This window comes from Engystomops pustulosus, chromosome 5 (genome assembly GCF_040894005.1).
Source record: "Engystomops pustulosus chromosome 5, aEngPut4.maternal, whole genome shotgun sequence".
Classification (NCBI taxonomy): domain Eukaryota; kingdom Metazoa; phylum Chordata; class Amphibia; order Anura; family Leptodactylidae; genus Engystomops; species Engystomops pustulosus.
Genome location: NC_092415.1, coordinates 155836361 through 155864309, shown reverse-complemented (window position 1 = coordinate 155864309; position 27949 = coordinate 155836361). Strand labels below are relative to the sequence as shown.

The 27949-nt window shown below is 40.2% G+C and overlaps 1 protein-coding gene across 2 annotated transcripts in view; it reads right to left on the bottom strand.

Annotated features, from left to right (window-relative positions):
- GASK1A (golgi associated kinase 1A) overlaps positions 1–27949 on the bottom strand; it is a 76626-nt gene that overhangs the window by 4368 nt on the left and 44309 nt on the right. Inside the window, exons 1-2 of one of the 2 annotated variants that reach the window (XM_072153520.1) lie at positions 26002–26386; positions 14017–15396 (exon numbers count right to left, since the gene is read on the bottom strand). In XM_072153520.1, the coding sequence (XP_072009621.1) occupies positions 14017–15396; positions 26002–26004 (1383 nt within the window). In that variant the 5' untranslated portion in view covers positions 26005–26386. Of the gene's footprint in view, positions 1–14016; positions 15397–26001; positions 26387–27949 lie in introns of those variants that run through there. The other variant, XM_072153519.1, reaches the window with a different exon arrangement.

The following is a 27949-nucleotide window of genomic DNA, read 5'->3' as shown; positions in this document are numbered from 1 at the left end:
AAACTGCAAAGTGATTTATTCCTTACCGTTTTCTTAGCAAAATACCCAGAAATAGGTAATTCTAGCCTTTATTTGCACATAGTACAGCCGCACAGTGACTACCCATCACCTGACCTTAGTGACCTGTGTGCTCTTTGAATATAGGATCTGCAATATTCTGATCTTCTTGTGTAATGCTGAGGTGCTGCACCTAAGTGGTTTATGAAAGAGGAGGCTCCTTTTGTCAGGCGCCCTGCCCCTGCCTGTATGATTGCCCTTATGTTTGCTAGGGCCCCCAGTGATTTCTACGGGCCCCACACCGTGGGGGCACCGTTGCTACAATTATCATCTGGCAACTGTATCTGCATCTCTCCTCTTCATTATTGGACCACTGCCACTGCTGTGTGAGGCAGAAGCCAGCAGATCCATCACACCTGCCGACATCAGAACATCAGAACAACTGCCGACATCACAACCACAAAATGAGGAAGAGGAAGGAGAGACCTGCTGAGTCCCAAAGTGGATAGGTGAGAGTATGATTAAAACATTTTTTTTTAATTCCCAATTTGAGAGGGGAAGACTTTTTAAAAGAGGTCATCTGCATAAGATGTGGGGAGGGCTACAGAAACATAAGGTGGGAGTGGGGCTGCAGTGATGGCCACATAAGGTGAGGATCTATGGACAGGGAAGCATGAGGGTACAAAAGGGTCATAAAGTGAGGATCTATAAAAAGAGATGCATAGTGTACCGGTCTACAGAAAGTATGTTGAGAAAATTGTTGACGTACCGTGTTAGCCAGGAAAAATCAAAAATCTGATGTAAATACTTTTGTGTAAAAACTACAAAAGTTCTTAAGAAATGATACCTTTATTGGCTAACCAGAAAAATTATATTTGGTGCAAGCTTTCAGGGCACACAGGCCCCTTCTTCAGGCATGGATACAAATGAAGCACTGAGAGAAAAACACAATATTTGAGGGATGTTACAACAAAATAATTAGTACATATGGTGAGACTCAATTAAGATAAGTTGGGGCAATAAAACTAGAGCTTATGTTACACAGAGAAGGGTGATGGGCACCTGGGTTTATGGCCCATTACATGGACTCGCTTCAATCCCCACAAGAGACTAACTCCAGACCCCTGCCATCCTAGCCCCCCACCCCCTGCCCATCACCCTTCTCTGTGTAACATAACCTCTAGTTAAGCGCAGACAAAGCACCACGTCTGACATCACCCTTATGTGTTTATGATCAGCAAGCAGCATGCAAGCCAGCTTTCCCAAGGTCCTGAATTTTTTTATAGTTTGTTCAGCAAAACCACTCAGCTCACGGATTAAACAAGATATTTTCTGCATCAGTGTAGCTACAGCTTTCACAAGGTATGTTTGGTTCAAAATACATGAAATCAAATAGTAGATTTTAAGGAGGGACAACTATAAGGGAAGCATTATAAGAGGGGGTCAAAGAAAATGGGGCATTAATCTATTGAAGAGCCACTAAATGGAGCAGTGCATTTTTTCACACTAGTGGGTGGAGTTAAATCACTAAGTCAATTTAAATAAAGCTGTAACTGGGCAAAATTTTGCTATGTAGCCATATGTTTCCAGTTATGCCCCTGCAAGAAACATTTGTTTTAGTTATTGTTTTGTGCTTTTTTGAAAGACATCATGTGGATGTTCCATACAGAGTAATGTGTAGAAAATCTGCAGCATAATACAGTGCGAGTGTAGTATATGGGATCTATTCCAATCCCATTCAAAGACTGCAGTAAAAAAACTGCAGTGTTTCCATTTAACTGCGGCAGATCCTACTATAGAATTTGCATTGTAAACCAAAGTACCCCACAGCCTCCGCAATAAAATTGTGGCATAAAAGTGAGTTAGAAATTTTGGCTAGCTTCTAATGCTTGTGGAATGGCTGCAAAATCACTGCTGGAGTAGTAGATAACCGTTCTTCCAAGACACATAAAAGATGGTCTGGTCCTCGACTATGTTTAGAAATGAAATTCTTTTCCATTTGGATAAAATGATAATGGGGCTCATTTACTTAGGGCCCCGCGGACCGCACTTTCGTCGACATCCCGACGATTTCCATTTTGTGCCACTGGGACAGGGATTTAAAAGGGATTTTTGGCGCATGCGATCGGATTTAGGCACAATCGCGCCGGCTTTCATGCAACACAAATCGGGGGACAGACCGCCGGAGGATCCAACGGATTCGGACAAAGCGCGGGATTTAACTTCAAAATTGTGTTGCAAGCCAAGCACTTACATGCACCGGGTGGAAGATGGTGAACTTCGGCGGACCTGAGCGGGGAAGCGACAGGAAATCGGACGCACGATCTTAGTGAATCGCGGCACAGTGCATTCCGGACGGACAATGCACTTTCGGGAACTCTGAGGGACCGGGTAAGTAAAGGTGCCCCAATGTCTCTGTCCAGTTGTCTGTATTAATTCTCCGGCACCTCTATCACGCTTGTGTTTATTGTACTATGACCACTAGAGGGCACTATTCTATAATACTTCTAAATCTACAAAACTAACATCATTAATTGCAAAGGGGATTTGTTTCAAAAATATTTTTATAGACGTGTTTATGAAATTTCCGATCCGTCACTTACTCCATTTATTTGTTGCATCTCCATTACTAGGTACAATCCTTTTTGTGTTGCAGATCTGTTACCATATTAACTGCTTGTAAATCCAAAGCTTCCACAATCGCATTAAGCAGAGCTAACTTTTATATTTGTTCAATATGCCTAAACAATAAGCTGTACTGAATATACTTGCCAGTCTCGGTTAATTACCAAGGCAGTGTTGAGAATTGTCTTCTAGAATATTCTACTTGCAGCTGTGATTTCTGGAAGTCTAGAGAATGAACGCGCTTATATAACTACATCATACTTTCCTGAAACGAGACCAAGGCTCACACTGACAGAATGGAGGGTTCAGAAAAGGAGAACATTAGAATGGATATTTAGTTTCACCAAATAAAAAGTAATGCTCTTCTGAAGTCTCACAGAAGATATCTTCAGCCCACCACAAGGACAGGTTTAAATCGACAAATCCTATCAACCACAGTGTTCAACACATCGGAGGCATCTAGGACATACCTGAGTATCACTTGACACCTGGCAGTTAAACTATGCAGCGCCCCTCACAGCTCAACTTCAGGACATCTGAGTTCAACTAATACCTTCAGCATCATGGCACCACTCATCCCCCCTTCCCAACTTTGAGAAATTACGAGCTTGTGTGTAAAAGAAGAGAGCCTGCACACGTCCAGCACAGCCTTAAAGGGAACCTGTCACCGCTGTTTGAAAAAATTAAGTTACAGGCAGGTTCCCATAGAGCTCTTAAAGGGCAACCTTTCTTCATCTAATAAAATCTCTACTACGAAAAGGAAAAAAATTAACATTGATTCTAGTTAGTCGAGGTGGGCGTATGCATATGCACGAGTCTGGCAGCTTGCTCACATCTTCTTTCCCTACGTCATCCGGCTGTCAGCTGAATTATCACAAAAATGCCCTACGTCTGCCATGCAGCGTGAGTGTCGGCGAATGCTTGGCTTTACAGCTTCCACCTTTCGCGCATGGCAGCCGTAGGCATTTGTGTGATAATTCAGCTGACAGCCGGATGACGTACGGAAAGTAGGTGTAAGCAAGACTCAGACTCGCACATATGTATACGCCCACCTCGACTTGCTAGGATCTCTGCCTGGATACCAGGCAGAGAATCAATGTTAATTTTTTCAAACAGCGGTGACAGGTTCCCTTTAAATTGTGCAAAACTCTGTTCATAGCATTTCTTGTCTTTGACTTTTCTTAGAACTTAAATAAAACCAGAATAAGTCATTTTCTTATGACTTATGAGGTTTAATGTGGATAAATGTAAGGTTATGCACCTGGGGGCCTATAATCCAAAGGCAAAATATGTGCTTGGGGAGTAAATCTGGGAGAGTCCCTTGTTGAGAAGGACCTGGGGGTACTAGTAGATCATAAATTGAATAACAGCATGCAATGTCGATCAGCTGCCTCTAAAGCCAGTAGGATCTTGTCATCAAAAGTATTAAAAGTGATATGGACTCTCGTGATTGGGATGTAATATTACCACTATACAAGGCACTGGTTCGGCCACACCTGGAATATGCTGTCCAGTTCTGGGCACCGGTCCATAAAAAGGATGCCCTGGAGCTGGAGAGGGTTCAACGTAGAGCCACAAAAATGATAAGGGGTATGGAGGGTCTTAGTTATGTGAAAAGATTAAAACAACTAGATTTATTTAGTCTGGAAAAGAGACGACTACGAGGGGACATGATTAATTTATATAAATATATGAATAGTCCATACAAAAAATATGGTGGTAAGTTGTTTTAGATTAAATCAAATCAAAAGACAAGGGGGCACTGTCTCCGTTTGGAGAAAACAAGGTTTAACCACCAGAGGTGACAAGGCTTCTTTACTATGAGAATTGTCAATCTGTGGAATAGCCTGCCTCAGGCGCTGGTCACAGCAGGGACAGCGGAGAGCTTCAAGAAGGGTCTAGATGTCTTTTTACACCTAAATAACATTGATTGTTATGTTATATAGAATTGTTTCCCCTAAATCCCTTCCTCATCCAATCCCTACCCTTCCTTGGTTGAACTTGATGGACAAGTGTCTTTTTTCAACCATATAAACCAGGGGTCCTCAATTTACGGCCCGCGGACCCTCTCTATCGGGCCCCCGCCGTGGCACCCTTGCGCCATCATGCTCACTGACGGCGCAGCGCTGCTGTCATTTGTTACCTAGCCTCTGCGAACCTGGGTGCTGTGAGTAGGCCCTATTGACAGCGTGAGGAGACATTGGCTCCTCGCAATGTCAATCACCGCCACAAGAGGTCGCCCTCTCTCCCTGCTCTTCCGGAGCTGACGGGTCAGTCGGATGCGGGGAGAGCAGAAGAGTGGCTACTGAAGGAACACGCTGGACCCAGGTATGTATGAGATTTTTTTTTTAATAGTACTACTGCCCATTTTAGTGGATTGTGGGGACCCTGGTTATGATGAGGGGACATTATACAATGAGGGGGGCATGCATGAGGGGACATTATACCATGAGGGGGGCATGCATGAGGGGACATTATACAATGAGGGGGGCATGCATGAGGGGACATTATACCATGAGGGGGGCATGCATGAGGGGACATTATACCATGAGGGGGGCATGCATGAGGGGACATTATACCATGAGGGGGGCATGCATGAGGGGACATTATATCATGAGGGGGGCATGCATGAGGGGACATTATACCATGAGGGGGGCATGTATGAGGGGACATTATACAATGAGGGGGGCATGCATGAGGGGACATTATACCATGAGGGGGGCATGCATGAGGGGACATTATACCATGAGGGGGGCATGCATGAGGGGACATTATACCATGAGGGGGGCATGCATGAGGGGGGCATGGAGAAGGGGACATTATACCATGGGGGGGCATGGAGAAGGGGACATTATATCATGAGGGGGGCATTATACCACGAAGGGGAAATGTTTATTTTAAGGGAGACATAAATGAGTGGGGCATGTTAATGATGATGGGGCATGTTTATACTGAGGGGACATATTAATAATGAGGGGACATATTATTGACTGCTGGCCGAGAGCATATTACTGACTATGGGGGCATATTACTAAAATATTATTAAATATTATTATTAAAATAAGATATGTGCAGTGTACAGAGGAATTTCTTATTTTTTTTTTTAAACTTTAGTCCGGCCCTCCAACGGTCTGAGAGACCAGGGAACGGTCCCCTATGTAAAAAGTTTGGGGACCCCTGGTATAATCTATTTTAGGTGTTTCAACAAAAATAAGTGATAGAAAATGCATGCTATTTTTAACCCCTTAAGGACGCAGGGTATTTTCGCTAATTTCTCGCTCTCCATCTTCAAAAATCCATAACTTTTTCATTTTTCCGTGTACAGAGCTGTGTGAGGGCTTATTTTGTGCGTAACAAATTTTACTTTCCCGCGATGTTATTTATTATTCCCTGCCATGTACTGGGAAGCATCAAAAAATTTAAAAAAAACTGCATGTGCGTCACATTCTTGTGGGCTCAGTTTTTACGACTTTGACTCTGCGCTCCAAATAACACCTCTATGTTATTCTTTGGTTCGGTACAATCACGGTGATACCAAATTTATATAGGTTTTATTGCGTTTTAATACATTTTCAAAAATTAAACGCTAATAACTTTTTCATACTTTGGGGTACAAAGCTGTGTGAGGTGTCATTTTTTGCGAAATGAGCCGACGTTCTCATTGCTACCATTTTGAGGTCTGTGCGACATTTTGATCATTTTTTAGTACATTTTTTATGTCATCTAAAGAGGTCATTGCCGTCAATAACAGTTTTTATATTTTGATAGATCGGGCATTTTGGGACGCAGTGATACCCAATGTGTCTGTGATTTTTACTATTTATTATATTTTATATCAATTCTAGGGAAAGGGGGGTGATTTGAACTTTTAATATTTTATTATTTTTTTACATTTTTTAAACTTTTTTTTTCTTTTTTTCCCCACTATTTCTTAGACCATCTAGGGTACATTAACCCTAGATGGTCTGATCGCTCCTGCCATATACTGCAATACTACTGTATCGCAGTATATGGCATTTCTGCTCACATCATTGTAATGGATGTTCAGAAGCCATGTATCCGTGGGTCAAACGAAGACCCGAGGCTACCATGGCAACCGATCGCCACCCCCCGATGACGTTCGGGGGAGCGGCGATCGGAGGTAAGATGGCGGCGCCCATGCGGCGCCACGTTTAAAGTGCCGCCGGCGACTTTGCAAAACAAAAAAAAAACTGTATACTTAACGCGGTCCAGAGTGCACTGTACCTGCACAGTGATTCAATAAAGCCGCTGTAATACACCCTACATATGCTGTAGGTACGGAACAATTTAGCTGGATGTACTACTCTGGCTTTATTGAATCACTGCACAGATGCTGGGAGCACAGAGATGAATCTGATATGACTTAGAGGGATTTTCCCATGAAATAAAGTTCTCAAATTTTTATCCCCTAGTGATGTTTACACAAAAAAAAACTTTTTTAACCCCTAAACTTTACAATTGTGCAAGTTTAATTGCTGTTTTGGCTCCTATAACTCTTTGCGGGATTGCGGGTAAAATTCCAGAGTGTGGGCGGGGACTCTCTAAGGTGACACTTTATGTTTCATCTGTGCTATGAGATGCTGTGTGCTGACAATGTGCTTAGATTTTCAGGGTACAGGGTTTATCTACACTTTTATTTAGCTTCTAAACATTCTACTAGTATCTGACACATAGAAAAAGAGAGTTGAGACAGATCAGAGATGATGAAATCCATGTGATTGATATAAAACACAATGACACTTTCAGCTCTCAGCTGACACCTACAGAGTCAGCTTTTCTATATACCTCCCTCCCCCTTCCCTGGCTAAAGACCTTATCTGTCTGTAGCTTGTAGAGTGAGTCTCTGCACACTGCTGTCCGACCATAATCAGAAGTTTTACGGTCGGCAACCAAATTGTAAACAGCAGGACTAATAGAAATATGTTGGAATTATGTCTGTGAAATGCTGTATTTATGTTGATCTTCGTGGGAATACCCCTTTAACGGACTCATCTCTAGGTAAGTATAAAGGTTCATTATTTTCGTAAAAGGAAGAATTAATAAAGCAGACTAGACAGCCTAAATATGCACCAGATTCAGCACTTTTCACTCTTTGTCAATTGGTGGACAAGAAAAACTTAAGTATCATAGGTTAATAAGTATTCAGACCCTTTGTTGCAACACTCATATTTAACTCACATGCACCCCAAGCGCAGAGGTACGAGGGGTGTATGAAGAGGGCTCACGGGCTGAGCCCCCTTCATACAGAGGTGGGGTTTGCTGCATATTGCAGCAAACACCCACCACTAATACCCGCAGTCAGTGCTGGTATTGATCGCGGGTATTAACTCTACCGATGCCAGCGCCATCTTGGTTTCGCTCGTTGCTCTGCCAAATGTCATTGGGGGCAGCGATCGGTTGACCTGAGGCTGTCTGGTTTCTTTTTTTTAAAAAAAGTTTAAACGATAAATCACCTCCCTTTCTCTAGAACTCTATGAATTGTAAAGAACAGTAAAAATCACAAACACGTTAGGTATACCGCATCTAAAAATGCCCGATCTATCAAAATATAAAAATGGCTATTGCTGACGATGAACCCAATAAGGTAAAATGGCGCCCAAATATTCGAACCGCTACTTTAATGCCATTTTACATCACATAAAAAATGTAATAAAAAGTGATGAAAAGGGAAAAATGTTGCACAGTCTTCAAAAAGGTAGCAATGAAAACATAAGCTAATTTTGCAAAAAATTACACCTCACACAGCTTTGTACGCCATGGTATGAAAAAGTTATTAGCGTCAGAAGATGGCAAAAGTTTTTTGCAAAATGCAGCAAACCCCATATCTGTATGAAGAGGGCTGACCCCGTGTGTCCTCTTCATAGCTCGCTGACAATATATCCGTCAGTGAACGTGAAGGGGTTAATAAAGTGTATTAAAATGTTTACTATTATCACTTATTGATTTATGTAATTTAGTTACATTTTTTAGCTACGCTTTAAAAATAAATAGGCTTCTATTTCTTCTATTTACTATGTGGATGTCATATCCATACACTCTTCGTACAGAGTCCACAGGGTAATTGCCCTTAATTGAATACAGAAAATTGGCCTTTACGTCTTTCTAGGAAGTCTGACCTGCGAGTATCTTCATTGTACACTGCGGTGCTCTAAGAATGAATCTTTGACAGTGTTGGCTGCAATATACAAACCAGGAAATAAATGTGGCTTAGTAGGAAAGACCAGGACAAAAAGATACTTGCTTCTCTGCTCAGATTTATGTTTAGAGAGCGGTTGAGAAGCAAATACAGTCTGCTGGTTTAGGAAGGCTGCCATGGTCTAGGCCGGCGGGCACACACAGACTGTGTGTTCAGCAAGAGAATCTCTGATAGCATTTACATTGCTAAATTTTACAGCTTCATGGCAAAGGACAGCTTGTTGGAAGAGAGGGTGGAAAGGTTAAAGAAACCCCAGCAAAGCTCAGGTAAAGGTGGATATGTGGCAACTGATGGTCTTAATAAATTATAAATTTGGCTATTATCCCAAAACAAAATAAGCATCAATGTTTTAGCTTTGAGGGGAAATTGTATGTCTTTGTTTTTCTAAAGCATTTTAAAAGTTGGGTTATGGTCACATCTGTGTCATAGCCTTGCTATATAGAGATGGCGATGGGCAATGGTGCATGATGGCGGCCATGGAAAGTCTTTTGGAGTGCTTGTCATTTTAACAGAACGATTACATATAGACCAATTCTAGGGAAAATATTTAGGGAATATATCTCTGCATATAGCACTGCCTGCAAACTTGCCGCAAAAATAGACTTTACTTCGCACAGGCAAACCTTTATATATAAAAAGGTGCAAGTTTTCTTGAGTTGATGTTATATTTATCTAGCATCTGACTACCATTTCTTACATGTTGTCACACGTTTAAAAAAAGATTTTGCATATTATACACAAGCCTAGTCCAGTCCAGTTTGGACTTTGGAACGACACACCATTTTGACCAAAACTCTCCAGGAGCAGGTTGTCCAGATGAAGGCCAAAGGGGTGACCCTATCAGCCATATCATGAGAAGTTGGTCATTCCAAGTCTGTGATTTCTATAATATTGCATCTTTACAATATCAAAAACTCATTCAAGTCCCCCAAGAAGGCTGGTTGCCCTAGAAAGACAAATGCAAAAGAGGAAAGGATAATGCTGAGAATCTCCATGGGTATTCCTTTCAATACTGCAGCTGGAATTGCTCGCCAGTTCAGCACTGAAAAAGGTAAGTCTCTCTCTCGTCATACAGTGTCTTGACATTCAAAAGACATCTACCATCAGTTTTAGCAAAACAAGTAAAACAGTTAATTGAAACAGAAAACATTGAAACGATGAAATGGGCAGCCTAGAGCCATGATCTAAACACTATTGAAATCTCTGGAAAATCTGTGGTGACAAAGTTATGGCCAAGAAACCCACAACAGTCACAGAACTGTGGAAGAGACTGGAAGAAGAGTGGAGCAATATCCTACCAGAGCAGTGTGAGAGACTTGTGATGTCCTGTGGCTCCAGATGTGCTGAAGTCATTCCCAGAAAAGACCTGTACACTTTCTACTGATTGGTGACTGGTGTAACCTTCAGAAAAATGCATTATTTTTTGCAAAAGAAAGGATTTATGTTGATATATTTTGGTAATTTTGTAAAACACTGTTTTAGTGACATGATGTACCCCTTCCAAAAAAATCTGTCAAATGTTGGTCAAAGAAGACTACATTATTTCTGATAAAATCAAGTCATCATACATTGTTCTCTAACTTTGTATCCAATCGCTTGCGACAAAAACCTGGGGCAATTCAGAGCAAAACGGGAAAAAATCAGGAAACCCGACGAAAATGCGGCGATCAGACCCTTAGTAAATGTGCCCCACTGTGTCTATCACAGAAGATGTCAAGGTGAGCAGCTTCTATGTAGGTGTTTTTCCTGTTTCTCACTAAGCTGCTTTCCATTTCTAAAACATACTCACTGTTCAGCTGGGCCTTCTACAAGTTTTGCTATGAAGCCCTTTTTAACCTAAGCATCTGTCATTAGAATTTGTATCCACAAACTTTCATTAACTATTCATTCATGACAGGGACAAGTTCACAATTATGTCCTTCTATATTCTAGGAGATTCAGCATTGTGAGTGTATTCAAATGACATGTATGGCATCAGAAGGATGGAGAAGGGTCACGCTGGTCTCAACAATGTTTAGTATGTCATCATAAGCCTTCAGTAGCTGCCATCAAGCTGCTGACTTGCGATCATGTACCTGGACTATAAAACATCAATCAGGACAGGATGAGACATCCCAGCATGACTCTACTCCATTCACATGTTACAAGTCATATTCATTCAGTGTAATGCTAAATCTCCCAGAATACATAATAAGGAATTCCATGGAGAAAAAGGTTGCTGGCTATTTTGTGGGCCTAAGTCCTCCTGACAGGCCCATTTAAAGGAGACTTCTCTACCTGATTTGCCAATTTAAAAAGTTGACATTTTGTTGACAATCAGATCAAAGCTATTTGCCCTCTTTCCCTAGGAAATAATATCAGGAGTAATGCTTTGAACTTAGAGCAGAAACTTAGAACTTTCTGTTTTCAACATAGCCAAAACAGTAATCTGGTCGTACACAAGGGATGGTGACTTCAAAAGTAACATTATCTGTACATCAACTCTGAAGATATCCCTAGAAATGATCCAGAGGGAAAAGTTCGGATAAATGTTTACCATGTGCTCAGTATTTGCAGGTCAGGCATACTTAGCAGGAAACCTATCCAGCACTTCCCACAGCGGTCCCGTCAATAAAACATTTGGAAGCCATATAACTAATAAAAAGTGTTTACAAATGTTTGGAAAGTATGATACTATATTATGATGTAAGTATGTTTCTTTATAGTATAATCCAAACTAAACGCTGGTATTAACTGCTGACAACAGCTTAACCTCTTAAGGACGCAGGCAGTTTGCACGTTAAAGGAAATCTACCACCAGGATGAAGGATTGTAAACCAAACACACTGACATACTAGTATGTGTGCCCTCAGACAGGATCTGCTCTGCTTTTAGCTTCTTACGATCTTGTCTTTATGAAAAAAATGCATAAAAAATTATGCAAATTAGCCGGAGGGCCTCCCGGCTCTATTGACATCTATGTGCATTAAATAGGCTGGCCACTTTACCTTATGTTTTTGTAATGTGTAAGTGTGGGGGGCAGAGCATTAGATAATTTACCAATATACATCTATTAACCCCTTAAGGACGCAGCCAGTTGAAGCTCAGCCCGTTTTTAAAAAAAATTTGATCAGTGTCTCTTTGTGTCGTACCAACTTTTTAACACTTTAACTTATCAAACTGATTTTGTGACTGTTTTCTTGTGACACATTGTAGTTTATATTAGTAGTATAATTTTGCTGATTGGTTGGGTTTCTGTGGGTAAAAATTCAACATTTTAGGAAAACTGCAAAAAAAGACTTACCGGCTATGGAGAGGGCTCGGCCCACGAGCCCTCTCCATGCACCGGGACCCAGCGCGCGCCAGGATGGGGTTAAAAATATTACACTGGTGTGGCCCACAACCTTAATTCTGCCCAGGGCTGATGATAGCCTTAATCCATCACTGTAAAACGGGTCAACTTCTACCTGTCTCTCTAGAGATGACTACAAAATTTACATATAAGAAGCCTATAGGGCACATTATGGGAGGATATATGCCAGAGACTATATAAAAGAGAATAATTGGTGGTCACTTTTGATCTCTCAGGATATTCCTAGCTATCTGGGTTACTGGAGAGTTATTCAATTACAGCATTTTTTGAAATCTTTACCACCGGCCATCTCTTTTTGTCGAGGATTAACAGCATTTGAGGAAAGATGTATGGGCAAAGGCCATATTTCCCATTCCCTCTCAAATATTTATACCCAATGGAGAGACGGAGAAACTAGAGAGAGACCAATTTTCATTGAGAGCTTGACCTCAATATAACAGAACAGCAAGAAAAACAGATCTATAGTATGGTACATGGTTCTTCAATGGCCTCTAACATTTAGGAGCTAGGGTATAAAATATTAACAAGATGGTACAGAGTCCCAGTAGTATTAAATAAAATGCACTCATCCGCTTCACCAATATGCTGGAGATGTGAGGGGGAGAGAGGTACTCTGATCCATGTGTTCTGGGAATGCCCCGGCATACGTCCCTTCTGGGAACAGGTCGGGCGAATACTGGGGCATCTGGGTGACAGTGAAATATAACTAGACCGCCCACTCTGCCTACTTCATTTGTCCAAAATTCCATTAGATAGATATAGATCTTTAATTGTAGGGCCCTTGATCAATGCAGCAAGGGCATGCATAACATCAAATTGGAAGAATACAAATACCCCCACATATAAAGAATGGATACATAGGGTTGAAGAGATTAGGAGAATGGAGGAGTTAACAGCATATATGAAAGGTAAACATGCAACCCATCAGAAGATCTGGGATAGATGGATCGAGTTTCAGACTACGGTAGATTATAAGAGATTGCTTGAAGAATGACACCTTCAATGAGCCATGGGAGAGACTGACCGTTGGGGGACCTGGGTGAGACGGTGGGGATGGAGAGGAGGGGGGGGGGTCTCCTTTTCCTTTTTTCTTCTTTTTCTCTCTTTTTTTTTTTAATTATATAGACTTCACTAGCAATGGTCGGTAGTACTGATCTAGATTTTTATTGGATGGAAAGGATATGATGGGAGGGTGGGAAGGGGGTATTGTTCATACATATGGATTGTGTTTGTGTTTTTGTAGCATATGTATACATTTGGAAAAATATTTAAATAAAGAATTTGAAAAAAAAAAAGAAGCCCATAGGCACAGAAAAGTCAACAGCTACTGAACTTTACCAGGTTCTATGAATTATGTGGGTATCAAAAAAGTAGTTTGTAGGCAGGATGTTCTAGTTTTACTGGAGTATTGTGAATACCTTGATAAATACAAGGTCCCACTTTAGTTGCAATTTTATGAGCCCTATTTATTTTCTGACCACACTGAATTGGTCAAGATTGTTTTGATAATAACAGCCAATTAGGACTGTTAGGTAATCAATATACAAATGGAGTTTATAACCCTTCACCATATCCAACCCAACTTCTACTCATATAGGAGTGAGGAGTGTCATTCCTATTGTTCCATATGACTGTTTGTTCTTTGTAATGTAAAATAGTTGTATATGTCCCCTATGATTTGTAAAGCGCTACGGAATTTGATGGCACTTTATAAATAAAGATTATTATTTTATTCTACTCATATAAACTGGAGTCAGTTTTTGAAACACTGTTAGGAACACACCAAACTCACTGTATATAAAGAAATATAATAAATATTGCATACCTGCAGGAGAAAATCGAATAAAGACAATTTGGGCCATTCGGTATGCTTAATGCCGACACACGGTGCTTTATCAATGGAAGTAAGAGAATTTTCCATGCCACATCGGTGCTTCAACATATTCTGGTATTCTAGCCAGCCCAAGGCATGAGAATTCTGGTCATTGTTGGTATCATTTAAATGTTTGATGTCAGGTGCCCACCACACGATCGGTCTTGGTGCACCATTGGTATACTTGTATGGTAAAATGTTGTTTGTAAACAATCGAGCCACTGCCGGAAGGCTACGATTCAACCCAAGGACCCTGTCAAGATGGAAAGCTAGAACTTCATATAAATCACTTTCTCTTTTAATCAATCCACACAAGCCTTGTTTGCAATGATTCTTTTGATGACACTGTCCATCCATGTGGCTGAGACACAGAGCAACTTTAAGAACCTGTCCATGAGCAGGGATCCTTGATTTTGCTATAATTTCCCCCTCAAAAAGCAACTTCATTTTCTGCAAATCATCTGATGTAAACCAAGGAGGAGGATTTCCAGTGAATCTTTCTGCATTCAGATGATCTGACTTAAACTTCTCAGATTGGAATTTTATGCAGTCTGAGCTGAAATGGCTTTTATAGTTTCCTGAAGAATCCTGGAAAAGTTCTGTTTTATTACTTGAATTCTTCCTGGCGCTTTCCCCATTTCTTACAGAGTCTGCAAATCGACCCGATGGAAACATATATTCATCTATTTTTGAGTGTTCTGTTTGAGTTATTGAATTATTTTTTAGATTGGTTTGGGTTTTAGTTTTGGATTTTTCCTTATTATTGTTTTTAACTAAAACTGGTCTTGGAAGATGGATAGCATTTGGCATCAGATTATGAGGAGCCTTGCCTGCAAGGTTTCCTAGTGGACCTGAATAGTTGTGTAAAGTTTTGTTTATATGGGCTACCAGTATGAGCCTCTTCGGTTTATGTGCTGTGGCATTGGTTACAGCGAGTAAATGTTTGGTCGCAGGTCTCTTCCCTTGGGTTTGATAATGATTATTTTTCCATCCGTTTTGCTTACTAAGCTGACCTAAATCGTTTTTTTCCTTACAGTTGCGGCTGGAGTTTAAAAATAATTGCATGTCTACCCTGTAACTCTCATGGTCAGATTCCCAACCTTTGTGGTAAGCACCTCGAAATTGGCCAGGGCTAGAGTCTGTGGTGTCAGTCCAAACTCGCTTATGTCGGACTACTTTTCTGTGTTGGGATCGTAGATGGTCAGTCACTGTATTTGTGTCTGCAGGCAAAGCTGGGAAACTGCTAATGAGCACCAGAGAAAAGAAGAACAAAAGGCAGAAACTGACAAATGGTCTTCTCTTCAAGCGCATCCTCAGCCATAACATCAGGGCCTGTAGTGAGAAATAAAGACATAGTATTATAAAATATTCCATACAGTAGAACTGCTTGTAGGTGACAGTAAAATTATTAGAATAATTTAAGTCAAGTCAATTTAAGTAAAGTCATTAATAAAAAGTCAAGTGTACATAGTACATTAATAGAAATTTTGGTAGCATGATTTATGGGATTTTCTAGGATTAATATATTGATGCCCTACATTAAGAACCATCATATCAGATCAGTACAGAACTCTGTTTCCCGGAGGTACATATTCAATGGTGTAATAGCCATGAGCTAAATGGCAACTGACTTGCATTAACCTGGAATAGCTACTGTACATAGCTATATACAGCAGTAAACTGCCCTCAAGTAAAGCTACAATCACTATCTAATTTCCAGTGGTCACAGCTTTTGCTATCAGCTAGTAAATGAGACGTCACTGATGTCCACTGTATATCAAATCTAAATTTATATCTCTAAATTCTTCTAATATCAGCTCAGGCAAGATTTCTGTTTCCATAACAATGTACAAAATAATCTGAAAATAAAAATCTTATAATAAAATAGGAACTGGTGGAATACCAGGAACCACCACCAAAACAGCTGTAGAGGCTGCAATCGGGCCTGTGCTGAGAGGGGCCTGGACAGGCTGCTCAGTGCCTCTAGACAGAAATAGAGTTGACTACTGTTGGCTCCCTGCTACACCATTGAGTCTCTGTCACTCCTTTCTGCTGCAGAACCCAGCAGCCATGATGTGATTATGTCATTGCACATGCCAGGTACACAAAAGGGGACATAAGGGGGGATATCTAAAGGGGGCAGAAGAAGGGAGGTCTTTATAAGGGTAGCCATAATGTTGGGAAGTTACACAAAGGGAAGTATAAGTTGGGGGGGAGGGGGGGGGGCTAGAGAAAGCAATAAAAAAACAGAGTGTCTATTTTTGGGCTCCAGACAATTCTAGTTATACCCTATATACGGTATATTTCAGTGTCTGATATTAGGAAAATATAACACACTACAAAGCAACCAGCTTAGAAGAAATGTGAAATACATTAAAAATGTTTAGTATCCTGCTATGTAATGGTTTACAGTACTTTTTACATTCTTGTATCCTTTTGTGGTTTTGACTGTTTACATACAGGTGAATGTATTTGGAGATACTGGTGATCCATTACAATGTATTTTTAAGATTTAGGCTACAGTAATATGGGGACAAAGAAGGGCTCTGTGGGCCTTTGTTTGCATCTCGTGTGTCATCGGTTGAGCTCCGATGACTGCCCGGGATGCAAAAATTACCAGGAATAGGACCTGCTCTATCTTTTGCATCTCAAGCAGTGGTTTAATGCACGGAGCTGTGAAATCCACAGCCATGTACATGAGTCCATAGAAGCAAATGTTCTAGCTCTACAAAATACGGCTAATACACGTCCTCATTTCCCCATCGTGTGCAGATATCATTACTACAGTTCTCTTACAGACATAGGAAAAATATATTTATATGCACGTAACCTTACATCTGCCCTTTTACATACCCCTGTTCACCGCTTTCCTGCCCACAGCCCTGTGATATGAAGATTTACACTGAACCAGAGAGCCCAAACAACACCGCTTGAAATCCTCTACCTTCTTGTCTTAAAGGTCATCCCCTTCTTCTCCATGACCTGAAATCAACTCACGGAGGAGAAGGGGCATTAATAAATTGAAATAAACACTGTATGGATTTACTAGTGTTTATTAATTGCAGATTTATTTGCAAATACTCAAGAAATCCACCGAACATTTTAGCTATGGAGTCTTTATTGTCCTGGAACTTGGCAGAAAGATGGTGAGAGAATATATAATTGAAACCACCAGCTAGAACATTCTACATGTGCATTCTACTGTGCATTATCTTACCCTTATATTGCTTAAATGTTTTCAGTCTTTTTAAGCCATTCTAGCCCAAATGAAATTTGGCATTAGTAAAACAGAGGGAAGTAATAAGACACATCACATGTGCTGGTAAATTCATGGAATTCACTAAGGAGTGAACTGACGTTATTTCACCCACTGATCTTGTATTATTTTTCAATGTGTGAAAAATGGAAAAGATAAGCTGTGCGTAATTCATTGCCACAGACAAATCCCACACCATGTTGCCACAGACCCTGGTATCAGGAGTGGTTCAGGGGGTCAGTTACAGACATGGTGATACCAAATATGTGGGGTTTCTTTGTGATTTTGTGTTTTTTATGTATCATTTTTGTGGTATTTTGTTGAGTACTAATCTGTTTTTTTATTTATTTTTTATTACAGTTTGACTTGAATAAGCGATCCTTGAACAAGCAGTTCAGGACACTCCAGACAGACGTATTATCCAATATAAAAATAATACAGATGACTCATCTCAGTTAAGGAAAACAACTTGCTTATAGACTTGCACTTAAGACAGAAAAACTGCTGTAGAACCAATATTAGTCCAGCATAAGTCCAGTTGGACTATACCCCAGAATTATGATACCGGGTTTATGCTTTTACTTTGTGACATTGGAAGCTAACGAAAAAAGGATTGATTGTATTACAACTTGGGCCAGACAGATTTATTAATGGGCTGAAACCACTATAATAAATCTGATGGGCAACAGAGCACCAAAGAATCGTCCCAAGAAGCCTGCCTAATAATAAATGAACCCCCATGCATCATAAATCATTGTCATCATTTTTTATACCAGTACAAATATTGTAAGGATAAAACATCAAGGCTATATTCCCAGCAATAAACATAATCAAGGTCAAGCTCATGGGGAACTTTTTACAAATCTTTATTAGCGCATGTTTAACCCCTTAAGGACGCAGGGTTTTTTCGCTCATTTCTCGCTCTCCACCTTCAAAAATCCATAACTTTTTCATTTTTATGTGTACAGACCTCTGTGAGGGCTTATTTTGTGCGTAACAAATTTTACTTTCCCGTAATGTTATTTATTTTAACATGCCATATACTGCGAAGCTGAAAAAAATTCCAAATGTGGAAAAATTGTGGGCTCAGTTTTTACGACTTTGACTGTGCACTCAAAATAACACCTCAGCTTTATTCTTTGGTTCAGTGCGATCGCGGTGATACCAAATGTTTTAATACATTTTCAAAAATTAAAAGAATGTGTACAAAAAAGAAAAAAAAAAAATTGCCATCTTCTGAAGCTAATAACTTTTTCATACTGTGGCGCACGGAGCTGTGTGAGGTGTCATGTTTTGCGAAATGAGCCGACCTTTACAATGCTACCATTTTTAGGTCTGTGCGACATTTTGATCATTTTTTATTCCATTTTTTATGTGATGTAAAAAGGTGTAAAAGTCGCATTTCGGACATTTGGGCGCCATTTCCCGTCTCGGAGGTCACCGCCAGCCGTAACCGTTTTTATATTTTGATAGATCGGGCATTTTGGGATGCGGCGATACCTAATGTGTCTGTGATTTTTACTGTTTATTATGTTTTATATCAGTTCTAGCGAAAGGGGGGTGATTTGAATTTTTAATATTTTATTAATTTTTTTTTTTTTTTTTCCCCACTATTTCTTAGACCATCTAGGGTACATTAACCCTAGATAGTCAGATCGCTCCTACCATATACTGCAATACTTCTGTATTGCAATATATGGCATTTTTGCAGCTCATTCATTACAATGAGCCACTGGCTCATTGTAATGAATCTGCAGATGCCAGATATCCTTGGGTCAAACGAAGACCCGAGGCTACCATGGCAACCGATCGCCGCCCCCAGATGACGTTCGGGGGCGCGGCGATTGCAATAAAGATGGCAGTGCCGCCGTCTTTTAAATGCCGCCGGCGACTTTGCCGGCGGCAACGAAAGGGTTAATGGCCGCGATCAGTGCAAGCACCGACCTCAGTTATTAGCGGTGGGGGTTTGATGCAATATGCAACAACCCCCACCTCTGTATGAAGAGGACTCAGCCCTTGAGCCCTCTTCATACATTCCCTATACCTCTGCGCCGTAGAGCTACGGCGCAGAGCTTTAAGGGGTTAAACATCCACGGTGGTACAAATAATCCAGAAAGTCAACGCGTTTCAGGGAAATTCACTGCCCTTAATCATGACTTAATCATAAGTCCAGGGAACTCATTTGAATGCACCTTAGGATACCTTATGTCAACATAAAAGCAGTAGTAAAGAATAAACACTTCTGCCTCAGACGTCTACAAACTGGTACTATATCCAAACTATGACTATATACGCTTGGTCAGAGCTAATGTATATGTTTCCATATAAAATATGTTTGTTTCACTGGCTCCTTTCCAGGATGAGAAATCATTACTTCTGAATCAATGAACTTCCACTAGGGAGAGAGCATCGTGCTAAGACATTTCAAGAGGTTTGCTAAGATGTCTTTAGATAAATTGACTACCTAATGCTAACCCTCCCTTTCCCCATTTATATTTAAAAGGGACTGTATTACCAATTTTATTTTTGACTTTGATTAAAAACAGATAGCAAAATGCATCCTTTTGTGATCTTTTTTATTTGTTGGTTGTAGATTTTTTTTTTTTATAATGAAAACCTTGTAATGTATTGTCATTGTCATTAAAGGGGTTTTCCAACGAACACAGGTTACTCCCTATCCACAGTAATAACTAATAATAATAATTCTTTATTTATATAGCGCACACATTATGCAGTGCTGCACAAAGCATGTCAAATTGGTCCCTGTCCCCATGGGGCTCACAATCTAAACAACCTAATAGTATGTTTTGGAGTGTGGGAGGAAACCGGAGTACCCGGAGGAAACACACGCAAACACAGAGAGAACATACAAACTTTTTGCAGATGCTGACCTGGGTGGGATTTGAAAAAACAGGACCCCAGTGCTGCAAGGCAGAAGTGCTACTCACCCAGCCACCGTGCCGCCCTACAGTGATGAGAACCCCACTGATCACGAAAACGAGGGGTCTGGTGGGGTCCCACGTACCTCAGTTGGACCCCTCCTCACTCCAACAGACTAATGGAGCAGACGGCCGTGCATGACCAGTCTGCTCCATTAATCTCTATGGAGCTAACAGAGATCGGTGAGCGCGCCGCTTGACAATTTCTGTCAGCTCCATAGAGATTAATGGAGCCATGAGGGATCCGACGGAGGCATGTGGGACCCCATCTTACCTCTTGTTTTTGGGATCTGTGGGGGTCTCAGCACTGAGGCCCCCACCAATAGCAAGTTTGGCCCTATCCGTGGGAAAACCCCTTTAAGTAAAGCAGCTTGTTCAGTGAGTATTATATCTGAATGTGTTGAGAGCTGTGTCCACCTCCAGCAGATTAATGATTAACTTCTTCCATACCAAAATCATATTTCCCTTTATCATTCTGGTCTCTGGGGTGATTCAACTATTCAGACTGTCTGTGCAGAGTTAAGTAGCTTTGTCAGTTTCTTTTATTTCTATGCTGTCAATGGTGTACAGAGAGAGAAAGCTGATTTACAATAATGAAGAAAGGCAGGGGAAAAGAAGGACCTAGAACATATTTATATCTTTTATACATCTATTCCAAGTTCTTCACTACTTTTTTGCTTTGTAAAGTGAAGCCTCCTGTCTATTACCTCATGAGCCACACATTCATGTGATCTCTAACTGTCCATGAGCAATTACCCTGCCAAGACCTTAATTCTATAATTATGGTACAACATAAGGTCCTGGTAGGGCGATTGGTCATAGACAGTAAGAGATCACATGACCCTCTGTCTTCAGCTATTTTATGGAGAGGAAACTCTGGCTGATTAGTCAGTTTATTCTGATTTCACATACTTATGTGTCTTTTTTATATAATGCATGTAAACTTCTGATTTCAAATGTGTGTATGGGTCAATTGGAAGGAAAAGATGTCATGCCAACCTACATCTGTTAGAAGTGTATGGAAACCTTTATTATTATTTCAAGTTTTTACTGACAAACCTGTTTGCATTTCTGAAAAGCTGGGTTACATTTGTGACTTATGTCTGTCCAGGTGTTACCGTATATACTCGAGTATAAGCCGACCCGAGAATAAGCCGAGACCCCTAATTTCAACACAAAAAACTGGGAGAACCTATTGACTCGAGTATAAGCCGAGGGTGGGAAATGCATTGGTTACAGCCTCCCAGTATATAGTCTGCCAGCCCCTGTAGCATACAGCCTGCCCTGCCCCTGTAGTAGGAAAAAAATAACACTGTACTCATCTTTCCGACGTCCCCCATAGGTCCTCTTCTGTCTCAGACTGTCTCAGACAGAAGAGGACCTATGGGTGACGTCAGAAAGGTGAGTTTTGTCTTTATGTTTTTAGTTGACTCGAGTATAAGCCGAGTTAGGGTTTTTTGAGCACAAATTTTGTGCTGAAAAACTAGGCTTATACTCGAGTATATAAGGTATATACTTGTGTAGGATATCAAAATATGTCTGTCCTGTGTTCAATAGCCTGAAGTGGGGTGTAGATCCTAAACTAAGCAAACCAGTCAAATGTCAGTTAAAACTCTACAGCCAGTGTTAGAGGAAAACTATGTCTGATCGCTTGACATATGTGTAGGCACCCTAAGAATCTTAAGCTAAAACTGTATATTAATGCAAATGTCTGTGAGTTATTAGATTGCAGAGGCAGCGGCCAGACCAAGCTTTGATGCCTACAATTGCTCAAATCTTATAAAGAATAAATAAAACATCCCTGGATAACACACTTTTCCTTATGTAAATCAGACCCTGCAAAGAAACTGAGTCTTCAAAGGAATCATTCTGCTGTGGATCGTGATGCTCTGGGCTATAAAACATGTTGAAACTGAGAACATGCTCATAACTAATGCACTGTTCTTACAACATTGCTCCACTTTTTATATTAAATTATTCTATATGTAAACTATAAAACCTTTTGCTACTACGTAAAGAAAAAAACACCTACATAACGCTTCCATTGTTTTATTTGAGCTGAAAATTCAACAGAAAAGCCAATACTGATAGCTTAAACATTTGCTAAGGAAAAGACAGTATCAGGTTTCCACAAAGGCATCCAGGAGCTCAGCTGTGAAGTCTGTTAGTTCACGTCTCCAAACGAATTGACCTGGAAAGCATGTTCATGAAATTCCATACTTCTCTTAGACAGGAAGATAAAGAATTCTCAATCATTTGCTTTAGTTTTGCTTTTTTGTTTTTATAGTGCACATCAGTATAATAATGGTTGCCTAGCTGACTGACAAAAATGCTTTTCTGCAAAGTTTATGTCTCCTTTCACACCATTCACAAATATTGGATGTGATCCATATGAACTTCAGATTTTACTCCATTGTATTTTGTTTTGAATTACTACATCAAATGTATTTTTAACATGAAATAATTGTAAATGATTATGAATCGGTGCACATTATAGATGCTGTAAAGAGAAGAATCAACTTAACATTTAACTACACACAGTTATATTTTATTACATATAACAATATAGTAGCCTGGAATTCTGCTGTCACTATTTATATCTATTTCTATTTGAAGAAACCATTACAATTGCATGACAAATACAGGTACAGATTTCTTCTGCTTCTATAGATTTTTCTTGAAAAATATGCAAGCTAGATCTGGGTCCTCTTTGGACGCACTCACACGTGGCATAAACGCATGCATTTTGAAACGCAATACAACAGGTGAAGAGAGGAGTTTTGTCTAATTACATTGCTGTTAGCATTGGGCAGCACGGTGGTTCAGTGGTTAGCACTACAGCCTTGTAGTGCTGGGGTCCTGGATTCAAGTCCCATCCAGGTCAACATCTACAAAGAGTTTGTATGTTCTCTTCAGGTTTGCGTGGGTTTCCTCCGGGTCCTCCGGTTTCCTCCCACACTCCAAAACATACCCGTAGGTTGATTAGATTGTGAGCCCCAATTGGGACAGGGACTGATATGGCAAGCTCTGTACAGAGCTACGCAATCTGTGTGGGCTATATAAATAAAGGAATTATTATTTACAATACCAGCCGTTAACCACATGTTAACAAAACATGCATGTTGTGTTAACATCACAATAACAGCTGCATTTTGTGAACAACATTGTCATTAGGCTAATTTCCTCTCTTCAGCTGTGAAAATGCCCTTTTCCTCTTCCTTTCTCAGCTGCTATTAGTTGTTTTGCTTGACACCAAAGAGGTCAAATGATCCCAGTCTTCCAATATGTAAGTGGATCCTTCACCTCTCAGATGTGTCCTATGAATGTCCCATAAATGTGAAGAATGCAAGAAGAGGTAAACTAAATAAGTCAAGATTTTAAAAAAAGAGCCATAAAAATAAGACAAAACAAAACAGAGTAGATGAGAATAAGACAACAAATAGTTTTGTATTAAGCTATACTGTAAATCAGGTTTTTCCATTAAGTGGGGTATTTGATAAGATAAAAATGGGATTTAAGGGTACACCATCCCAGATGGATCCACCTAAGAGAAGGCTGCAGGATGTCAATGCAGGATGCTCTTAGTTTAATATTTTTTGAACTTCTGAGAGAAATTCTCATTTGCTTTCAGTTCCATAAAAGAAGCAACCCCTTTAGCAGTGCACAAAAAGTCAAATAAATGAACACTTGGAACCAGAAAGTAGGTCATACAGAGTTAAAAGATGAACCTTTTGGATTCTGTTTGCCCCATTAAAGTAAAGGAACTCCTTGCCCTTTATGAGTCAAAGCTGCTTTGGGGCATTCAAACAGATGCACCGGAAGAAAAGCCAGACACAAGTCAACTTGCTAAATCTACATTAAATATTCAAGGACTTAATGATGTAGAGTCACACTGACTTGAATAGCTCTTTGGCCATAATACAACCATATATTTTATACCTAGAAGATCATCTGATGAAACAGAAAACTGGAATTTTCAATTTTGTCTGATAGATGTGTTTCAGCTCTGTTCTAATGTTGCACAGTTTACACTCAATGGGGGGTATTTATGATTGGTTTTCCTGGGCTTTTTTGGCGTAAAAAAGTCTCAACGTAGTCACATTGAGGATTTTTGAGACTTTTTGCTTCTAAGTCTCACATGACTATATACACCTCTTCATTAATCTTGCCTAAACATAGAACTACTGCTAGTGCAACACCGTGCAAAGCCACATTCATGACTTGAGACTTTTGCAAAAAATGTAAAACTTACTCCAGTGCTCTGCTGGTCTAGACCATAAGAACATTTATTAAAGGGCCAAAGCCACTTTAATTAATCTGATGGGCAGCGGAGCTCCCAAAATAGACTTAGAACTGTCTCAATGAGCTGGTCTAATGATAAATAACCCCCAATGGCCTTTAGTATGAGGTGAAGTATAATGTGATTTATGTAATAGTTCTGCATTCCTTTACAACTGATGAATCTGTATGGTATATCCCCTGGAAAATAACTTGTGAACATTTGTTTTAAGAATGTTTTAAGTAAAGACTTTTTTTCTGACCCTGATAAAAAGAGTGGAGGGGTTCCGACACTAAAACTTTTCTTTATGTTGCTCAATTTGGGCACTTCTCTTCAATCCCAACACTTTTCCAGGTCTTTTAGTTTCCCAACACTTTTTTTGGTGGATAATTTGACCAACAAAAATAAGTCTACCAATTTCTAAACCCCTTCATGAATGTGGTTTCACATTTCTGACACTAATTTGTTTTTCTTAAGTTGTACATTACAAATACATTAAGGGTGTGCGCCACAATATAACATCACAGTACAAAACACTGCTAAAATTGGGTGCCAAAAACCAACTAGCGCCACAAATAATGAACGTCTACCAATGTCTAACACTTCTGCAAGAAAACCAGAGGAATGGGCAAACATTGCATTGTATCCAAATGCAAAGTGCAGATGGAGACCTTTTCACACTGACCTAAAAACTGCTCCCAAAAGTGTAGGATCACATACAAATAATGCCAGTTCCATATGGGTGATTAGGGTTGTTTCAGCAGAGAGTGCATTATTCAGATGAATGTTACAGAAATAGAAAGTTACATATAAGAAAGTTAAATATACAGAAAGTTATAGAAATTCTGCAAACAATCCAGGACATGTAAAAATAACTTCCGTGTTGAATGTGTTCAATAAAGATCAATCTTTAGATCCTTCTTCTTCTTCATGTTACATAAATATATCTAGACCAGTGGCTCCCAATTGGGGTTCTATCGAACCCTAGGGTTCGGTGAGTCGGTCTCAGGGGTTCGGTGAAGCCTCTGCCACGGAGGTCAAGACACACACATATTTGATTTATCACTAAAGAAGGGTTCAGTGAATGTGCATATGAAACTGGTGGGTTCGGTACCTCAAACAAGGTTAAGAACCACTGGTCTAGACTTTTAACTTACACTGAACATTCAGAATATTTAGGGAAATAACTGCCTAGCTTGCAAAATGACTTTAACAGATGGTGAGAAAACCTCAAAATGCTACACAAGAAAGTAAAGGCTAAATGCTTTTCTTCCCTTGTTTTTAACAATTGTATTGCATAATAATGTAAAGCATGTGCTCCATGAAAGTCATGCTAAAAGCAACCAGCTTCTTCTCCCCAGGCATGAAAGGGTTATCTGACAAGTGTGTGACAAATGTTACATGCTGGGGACAAGATGTGCCCATTTACCCATACTGATGATCCCAGACCAAGCCCTCCATACCATGTCTTGAAGAGCAGCAGAGATGACAGTGTAGCCATCCACAGCAGTCCGGTCTTCCGGTGGACCTCTTTTCCATAGGCAAGTCAGTGCTTTAGCCTCCTATTCCTTAGGATCCCACTACTTCACAGCTCAGAGGTATCAGGTTTACATGGTTCTTGCTCAGCTCCAGCACCACACTGTCCGTACTCTCTCCTTAAATACTATCCAGATGTTTTGTATCCACAGTCGCATGTGTTGAAAATTCTTTTCTTTTTGCTGAGTTTGCATTAAAATGTGTAGCCTATATGCTACTCTCCTCTAAAGCTACTGTGTGATATAAATCATGAGATTCCCCTTGGCTAAGTGAATGTCTGTGTGTGCAGTATCTGGGGAAGTTCAGCCAACTTTTGTGTCACTCACAGAGAAGGCTGCAGCCAGCTCAGACCAGACTGCTAACAGGAGGAGAGGGTGGGATTAAGGTGAGGCAGAGGAGGGGGGGGCTGATGTTTCAAAGGGGTCTGGAGTGGGAGACTAGAGGTTCATTTATTTTTGAAGTTTTAGAAGAGTTGAAAGATATCCTGGTACAACGTTTCAAGGGAGGGGGGGGGGGGGGCTATAGGCTTCATCTTTTAAACCATATAGAACCCCCCCTCCAAAAAAATGTTTAAAAAGTCCTGATAGTTTATGAAAATTTTGCATAGTTAATGTAGTTCAGAAACAAATTTTTCAAACATGGACTCAGATAACCTGTATATGCTATGCAAACCAGAGAGAATTGCCAAAGAAGGGAATGCAGCCTGCCAGCTTATAATAGGAAACAAAGACAAAAACACGTTCTGTCAGCCAAAAACATCTGATGGTGCCCTAAAATGAAGATTTTCTGTACTTTACTGATTATACAATCCAGGTGATTGATATAGACTTTTTGGCATTACACAAGTGGCTTGGATATAAATTAAACATTGTTTTAGCCCCATCCTTTGTAATGTGTATGCCTATGCTAATGACTTATCCAAGGATTTCCTGTGCAGAGTTCAGAACTCTAGTGTATCAGTTGTCGGAACATACAGGGCTGGCCAACATATAAAGAAAGAAACAGACCAGGATGTGTTCCTGTAGAGTAAAAGAACATTATCTTATACGTCTCAATCTCTATATTAAATATGCCTAGTACATCTATTACCTACAATTGTTATTACATGCCAGTTCTAAACAATTATCGTTAGAGAACATATCTCTTTGAATGAAGAAGAGATGGAACACTGGATCAAAAAGTTTTAGCACATCCCCTCTATTGAATTTTCATACATAATGCTCTGTAAAACAATAAAACCTCGTAACTTACCTGTGATACAATGGTGTCTTCCTGTCTGGCTCCTGCTTTGGTCACAGTCAGCGGATGACATCAGCATGCTACCTGCGCCAGATAAAGGGAGCCGCGCAGCTGTTCTGTAAAACACTCTCGTAGTCAGGAGTGGGGTAACTGTTCTATTCTTCCTTAGCCTGGCCCCATGGGGGTTTTCCATATTTACAAACAAGTAATAAAATAGAATATGATGGTCCCTATAGTCCCAGTTAACTTAATAAACACTTATAAAAGTAAGGGGATGCAGGTTATTGATATGCATGAATCATGGCCATGTTTGTAGTCTTTCTGTGACCTCCACTATCCACCCACCAGCAGCAGTAATGGTGCCCCTTTTTTAAATGCTGGGACAGGCCCCTGACAGCAGTAACTCCAGTAATACCCTGATGGTGGCCCTAATAAGTACCCCACCTTGGTGCCCTTTTTGTCCCCTAGTTGAGAAGCATGTATACATTTATATTTATAGGGTAGCCAGGAAAAATGATAGTCAGCTTTTTGTGTAGAAAATTGCAATCTATCCATTCTTGCCATATGTACGGTGCATTAGAAGAGGCCATTTCAGTGTATACTGTCAAGAAGCAGAGAACATTTCTATGAACACAG